The sequence below is a fragment of the Neophocaena asiaeorientalis genome, unplaced genomic scaffold (assembly GCF_003031525.2).
Source record: "Neophocaena asiaeorientalis asiaeorientalis breed wild unplaced genomic scaffold, Neophocaena_asiaeorientalis_V1.1 scaffold87, whole genome shotgun sequence".
Lineage (NCBI taxonomy): Eukaryota > Metazoa > Chordata > Mammalia > Artiodactyla > Phocoenidae > Neophocaena > Neophocaena asiaeorientalis.
Window position 1 is genome coordinate 3,120,373 of NW_020175432.1, and position 6,931 is coordinate 3,127,303.

The 6,931-nt window shown below is 63.0% G+C and overlaps 1 protein-coding gene across 1 annotated transcript in view; it reads left to right on the forward strand.

Annotated features, from left to right (window-relative positions):
* Positions 1 to 6,649, forward strand: part of CRTC1 (CREB regulated transcription coactivator 1) — a 77,161-nt gene extending 70,512 nt beyond the window's left edge. Inside the window, exons 14-16 of the mRNA XM_024767476.1 lie at positions 3,472 to 3,558; positions 4,188 to 4,368; positions 5,633 to 6,649. Coding sequence (XP_024623244.1) covers positions 3,472 to 3,558; positions 4,188 to 4,368; positions 5,633 to 5,844 — 480 coding nt within the window. The 3' untranslated portion in view covers positions 5,845 to 6,649. The remainder of the gene's footprint in view (positions 1 to 3,471; positions 3,559 to 4,187; positions 4,369 to 5,632) is intronic.
* Positions 6,650 to 6,931: the final 282 nt, after the last annotated feature.

Genomic DNA, 6,931 nt, shown 5'->3' on the forward strand with positions numbered 1-6,931 from the left:
CCCCTCCCCGGCCTCCCCCACTCCAGCCTGGCTGGCACCCCCCCACCTGTCCCCCATCCACCTGTCTGTCCGCCGTCTGTGCCTCCCGTCTCACTCCACCCCATCTTGTTCACTCCACGCCATCTTGTTCACTCCACCGGGGTGGGGACCGGTGAGGGGTAGCCACCCTGGGCAGTGGCCAAGGAGAAGGTACCCTCTCCTGGAGCTGTCACATTCCCTCGGCGCCTCTGTGGTCCACGCCAAGCCCCAAGTGGGGTTGGCGGGCTCCCCATTCGCATCGGTGACGTTGGTGTCGCCTTCGCCCCAGCTCTTCACCCCGTGGCTGGGATGCCGAGCCCAGTGTGCGGCTCAGAGCAGGCATCGAGCAGCCCGTGCACCCGTCCCCACCCATGTCTGCCCGCCCTGAGGCCTCCTGCTTCCAGGCTTCTGGAGGTGGAGGCGTGCTCCCCCTGCGTCAGGGTGCAGCTGAGGTGATGGCCAGCGTGTGATGGGGGCTCTGACTCTTCAGCCCCCTCTGCCCCTTAGGATGGCGTGTCTCTCGCCTTCAGACCCCCAGCACAGGAAGCAGCCCCTCCAGTGTCTTCGTCCTCTTCCCACAGATGAGACTGAGGCTTGCCCCAGGCGACAGGCAGGGCTAGATCATGTCTATCAGACTCAGGTTTTCCCTCCATACCAGGCACCACAGGACCCCGATCTCTGACACAGACACACACACACACCCCTTCCAGGTTCCTCAGAATCCCTCTTGGCTCTGCTCCATCCATGGGTGCATTCTGTCTCGAACCTTCCATCAGGGGAGAAGGGGTTCCTGCAAAACTGACATCCAGGCCCCAGACTTCTTGCTGTAGCAGCAGAGCCTCCCCAGGACCCCACCACCCCATCCCCAGGCTGAGAAACCTCAGGAGCTGCTGCAGTGCCCAAGACCCTGAAGTCTCCTTCTCAGCCAGGGGAAGATAGGGCCTCACTTCCTGGGTAGAGCAGGGGGAGGAGCTGTTCCTCCAGGCAGGACGTGGGCTCCCTTGTCCCCGGCGACATGCCCCGCTGTCCATCTCCCAGGCTCGCAGCAACGCACCCCGAGCCAGGCCCTGTGTGTCAGGACAGTAGACCTAGTCCTCAGGGGACCTGAGGCTGTTCTCATGGCTCACTGATACAGGAGGGGCGCTCCCTCCGCCACCCACGGCAGCCAGGGGTCCCGCTGGGACTGTTGGCGTGCAGCCCCCCACTCCGCAGAAGGCAGGGAAGGTGCAGTGAGCTCGGGGCCGGCCGGGGGTCAGCCTGGTTGTCTGCATGCTCTCCGTCCATCCCTGTCGGCTCTGAGCTCTCGCGGCTGGTCTCATCACCTGGCGCCGAGGGGACGCGGGAGTGGGAGAAGTTGGTCCGGGCAGGGGAAGCGATAGGGGGCGCCTGCCCGAAGTGGGCAGCCCTGCCTGGGGCTGGTGTACGTGAGGCAGGACAGGAATTTAAGGGTGGAGCAGATCGCTCTCAGGAGAGGTTCTCCTGCACCAAAGTGGGCCATTCTGAGCGGAAAGCATGTCGCTGTCTCATCAAGCCCGTGTCTGTGTGTCGGTTTGTCCGTCCGTCAATTGGGCACTGGCCAGGGAGGCAGGCTGCTCACTCAGATGTGAGGACAGGGCCGGCAGGCTGTCTGGCCCCAACCAGGGGCTCGCTTGGGGGCAAACCATGGTTTCCCACTGCAGCTGGATCTCTGGGGACATACTCATCAGCCCCATGGGCCTGGGTCACCCCACGCCTCCCCGGCCCAGCCAGCATCTCCCCTGGACGCACGAGGCAGCCGCCTTGCCCCACTTGGCCCCAAGCGGATGTCGCATGTGTCCGGCTGCACCCTGAAGCTTAGGCAGCTAGAATTGGCTCCTTTGTGCTGCCCCCTCCAGCCCCAGCCCTTCCATTCTGGGCAGACCTTTCTGGCAAACCCTCATGGTAGCTTCACAAGAGAAACCATATCTGGGGTCTCCTGTGTGTGCCGGACCTCTCTGGGGTCAAGGCCATGGGGACAGGGTCAGGTGCCCCAGAACAGCTTGCCCCCGGCCTCAGCCAAGGCCATCATCTGCCCCCTTCACAGGTAAACCCAGCAACCTCACAGCCCCCTTTTCCAAACCTGAAGCTGGCGATTTTTAGGGCAAATGTGGCCTTTTTGCCACATTGTCTTTTTTGCTTCTTACTCCTTTCGCATTTTTAACTCTTTCCTGGTGTTTGAATGGAATGTGCATCCCCAGGAGCCACCGCACCAGCCGGAGTGACTGTCCCTTTCTGCGGTCAGTCCACTGAACACCCGGAGCGGCTGGGGGCTTTGTGGCCAACTCCTCTCTGGGATGGAGGCCTGAGAGTCAAGCTTTGGCAGTTGTCAGAGAACGCGGGGGTCTTTCTAGAATAGAGAGCTCAAAGCGGGGGGGTCCAGGGCCTGTGGTCCGTGAAGACTCTGACCTGGAAACGGCCGCAGGGGAGCAACTTCTGCAGGGCCACCCTGTTCTACAGAGGAGGAAACAGGCCAGAGCTCCCAGCCTCGGGGACGCCGAGGGCCCTGGGCGGGGCATCTGTTTCCCCAGGTCTGTTGCCTCCGGTGTGACTTGGCGACACACACGGCCATCCCTTTCCTCCCTTCCACATCCCGCCAGACTCTGTCCTGCCATCTCCCTGGCAGCATCTTGAGAATGGGCGGGAGCTCCACAGTCCTATTCTTGGCATCTCCACTGCCTCAGAGGATCCCCAGCCCCCTGCTCCTCTCCCAGGGGCAGCCCCCATCCCTCTGCCCCAGCTGGCATTGGGCAAACAGGAGTGGGACTGCCTGCCATCCCCCAGGCCCCAGGGCCTCACGGGCAGGCAGGCAGCTGCGGCTGGACAGGTGGGCAGGGGCTTTCCGTGTACCTGTCCCGTGCTCACTCTGTGCACCCTTCCTGCCCACGTGTGTGTGGCCGGCTGCCTGCCCCGCGTCTCCCATGTCTGACAAGGTACGCATCCCACCCTGAACACCCAGAGTATCTCCCGCCTTGCCCCACTCACACACTTTCCTCTGGGGCCTGTCAGGTGGGGTTTCCGGTGTGGCCCCTCGTCTTCCATCTGACGACAGCGGGTTCACCCACACCTGAGCTTAAGGGGAGGAGATGGGATGGCACTTTGGGAGAAGTTGGGCGGCAGAGGCCCCCTCCCCAGGAGCAGGTGGTGGAAAGGAGCAATCGTCCCGAGAGTAGGGGTGCACCCCTCCACCCCAGTGGGTGTGGGCTATCCCAGGAGCCCTGAGATAGACGTCATCAGCCTCTCATGTCCTGAGCATCTTCCAGGAAGTTCCAGAGGCCTCCCTCCTCTCCCAGCCCAGGCCGGTGGTGAGGTCCTGGGAGAAGGGTATGGGTGCAGCCAGCCTGTGGGAGCACCGCCCCCCCACCCACGCCACAGCAGCCTCACTCCCTGCCTGGTTTTGGGAACTCTGACGACAGTGGGCCTCTCTTCTGTCTGCAGCACTCCTCCGCCCTGGGCGGCGTGTTTGGGGACTCATACTACGAGCAGCAGATGGCGGCCAGGCAGGCCAATGCTCTGTCCCACCAGGTGAGCAGGCACCCGCCGCAGACGCTCGCCAGGCCCCGCCCGCTCCTCTGTGTGAGCTGCTCAGCCTCTCCAGTCTCCGGACTGCAGAGGCCCAGGCCCTGGAGGGGGTGGCTTGGCTTGGCCTCTGCTGGCGTTTGCACCCTGCCCGCAGAACGAGGCCGCCAGCGGAGGGGGGAGGAAGGGTAGGCGGTGAACGCTGGTAGGGACGGGCAGTGGCTGTTACAGCGGTGCCTCGGTGTGGGCCGTGCACGTGGGTTTGCCGGGAGGTTGCAGTGGCTTTGCGTGAAGGCCGGGATTGGGGGCGTGTGGGCACGGGAAGGGTTGGCTGCAGCCTGGAGCTGTTCACTCACTCACTTATCCATCCATCCATCCATCCATCCATCCATCCATCCAGCAAGCTCTGAGGGGGCCGTGTGCCGGCAGGCCCAGGCAGGTTCGGAGATGGGGAGACCCCAAGGCAGAGGGACTCATGCTTGGCAGCCCCAAGTGTACCTTGGCACGGGTGCTGGCCGTCCTGTAGGGGAGGAGGTGCTGGCGGTCGCAGGCAGGCCGGCCAGCCAACCACGGCCGGGGCCCCAGGGTGGCCAGCTCGGGGGGCTGGCCTCACACCTGTATGCTTCCTGTCCCAGCTGGAGCAGTTCAACATGATAGAGAATGCCATCAGCTCCAGCAGCCTGTACAGCCCGGGCTCGACACTCAACTACTCACAGGCGGCCATGATGGGCCTCACGGGCAGCCACGGGAGCCTGCCGGACACACAGCAGCTCAGCTTCCCCAGCCACGGCAGCATCCCCAATATCATCCTCACAGGTGAGAGGCCGGGGGAGATGGAGTCCCTGCCCTGCGGGGTGAGGCGCGACGGGGCTGAGGTGTCCCTGCCCAAGGAGGCCAGAACCCACCGACCTCGGCTCACTGCTGGGCTTACAGGACACAGGCTGGGGAGACGCACACTGGACCCTGGACCAGGTGTCCGGTGTCCCAGGCTCAAGGGTGAGAACAGGATGAAACCGGTCTCTCACCTAGCCCTTCACCTCCTGCCCAGTCCCCTGAACCCCAACATGCCGGGGATGCATGTGACTGTGGGGTGGGCCCTGCCTGCTGGGGCCTGTCCCGTGCAGCTGACAGACACGTCAGAGCTCGCGCATGCCGCGTCAGGCCGCCCCGAGCGGCCTGAGCACAGTGCCCAGGCACCCAGGCTTGCGCACGCTCAGGTTGAGTGAGTCTTCTCCCAGCAGAGCTCAGACGCTGCAGTCCCCCACCCCCACCCCTCGTCATGCCCCTGAAGGTTCTAGGTTTTATCAAAGACGGAGGCGGTTTCCTCATAAGCCAGGGCTGTCGGGGAATTGAGGGTGAGACCCTCTCAGCAGTCCCCACTGACATCTCTAGGATGGAAGGGGTTCCTGCCCAGAGCTCCCCACAGCCGGAGTGCAGACCCAGTGCCTCCTCCCCGCCCCAAGGGTCTGCAGGAGATGCTCTGGTTGTAGAAGCCTTGGCCTTGGAGGTTGTGTGAGAAGGATCAGGCCTCTGTGATTGTCCAACAGCCCAGGAAGAACGAAACTTTCATATATGTTTCCCAGATTGGGAAACTGAGGCCCGGGATCTCACCACAAGTAGAGGAAGGAGCCCAGGTGTGAACCTGGGTCTCTGCAGGGAAACCCGGGCTTCCCTCCAACCCACAGGGAGGCCCCTGATGCACATGGAGCAGACTGCCTGGCAGAACCTGGCAGAGACTGAGAGGCCCCTGCTCCCTCCAGGTCACACTGAAGTCTGTGTCGCAGCCCTCATCCCAGGGCTTTCCGGCCCTGGTCCCCCGACGTCTGGGTTGGGACTGTCCTGTGTGCTATGGGGTGTTGAGCAGCATCCCTGGCCTCCACCCACCTGATACCAGTAGCATTCCCTCCAGTCGTGACAACTAAAAATGTCCCCAGACATCGCAAATGTCCTTTGGGGAACACACTACTCAGGTGAGCTCCCTGGTATGGCCTGAGAATTGATGGGAGCCATGGAGGCGCAGAGTCGGGGTGCGGGGAGTCAGGGCCAAGCTGAGCCTTTTGTGTGTACCCCCCACCCCCAGTGACAGGAGAGTCCCCTCCCAGCCTCTCTAAAGAACTGACCAGCACGCTGGCCGGGGTCGGTGACGTCAGCTTCGATTCTGACAACCAGTTCCCCTTGGACGAACTCAAGATTGACCCCCTGACCCTGGACGGACTGCACATGCTCAATGACCCAGACATGGTCCTGGCCGACCCGGCCACCGAGGACACCTTCCGGATGGACCGTCTGTGAGCCGCACGCCCGGCACACGGCCGCCCAGCCCCTGGCTCCGTCACCCCACCGGTCAGTGGTCCCCACGGCGTCTCCCCAAGCCTGGGGACGGTGGCGCTCCGTCCCTCGCAAACGGCCGAGCTTGTGATTCTGAGCTTGCAATGCCGCCAAGCGCCCCAGCCCACCCGCCCGCCCACCCCGGTTGTGCACCTCCCGCGTGAGGCCGCGTGTCGTCGCCCCCGCGGACCCTCCCTCCCTGCTCTCTCGTCCCCCTGTAAGATGCGGAAAGCGTGCTGGGCAGGGCCGCCGGCCTCGGGGGGGCGCCGTGCTCTGCGACGGTGGTGGGATGAGGTGCATCTTGCGACTGTTGTCCAGCTCTCACTGCCTTCCTTTGTCCCCGGTCCCCCCACCCGCCCGCGCCCCCAGCCCTTGGTTAGGTAGCGAGCCAGCCCCACCCCGCCGAAAGGAGAAGGCGCCGGGGGCGGGGGGTGGGCGGACATGAAGCGGAAATAAACACTATTTGGACTGCCGTCTTTTATATTTCTGAGCACACACAGAACACTAGACTCCATCCCACGGAGGTGGGATGCGAACATGTGAACGGAGCATGCGAAGCAGCTACATCTCCCCCGGGGGCCAGTAGGGAAGCCCATGCACCCGCCTCGCCACCCCCAGCTGGGCCCCTCGGTGGCCACCTTTGCTGTGAAATCCCCACCCAGGCCTGTCGGGGATGCACGTGGAGGCGGGGATTATTTCTAGGGGGTTTTGCGACTTGTTTCCTCTTTCTTTCTCTGTACCGTGGTCACTGTTACTGTTATTTAAAGAATGGCCGGGGGTGGGGGGGTGCGGGTGGAGGCGGCCGGGGCATTTTTTTGGTTTGTTTCTTTCGGTTTGTATTTACATTTTGGTTGTAGATGAATAACTGACTCCTTCAAGCCAACACTTGCCTGAGAGCATGTTTTTATTCTAGAAATCCAGCGTTATAATATTTGTAAGCTAACTGGAAGTGGTCTGCTGCCTGCCCGGGTCTGAGCTGCACCTCCGGCCTTTTTACTTTTGCTCCGTTATCCCAAAACAGAAGGACATGAGGTTGGGCTGGGCTCGCTGG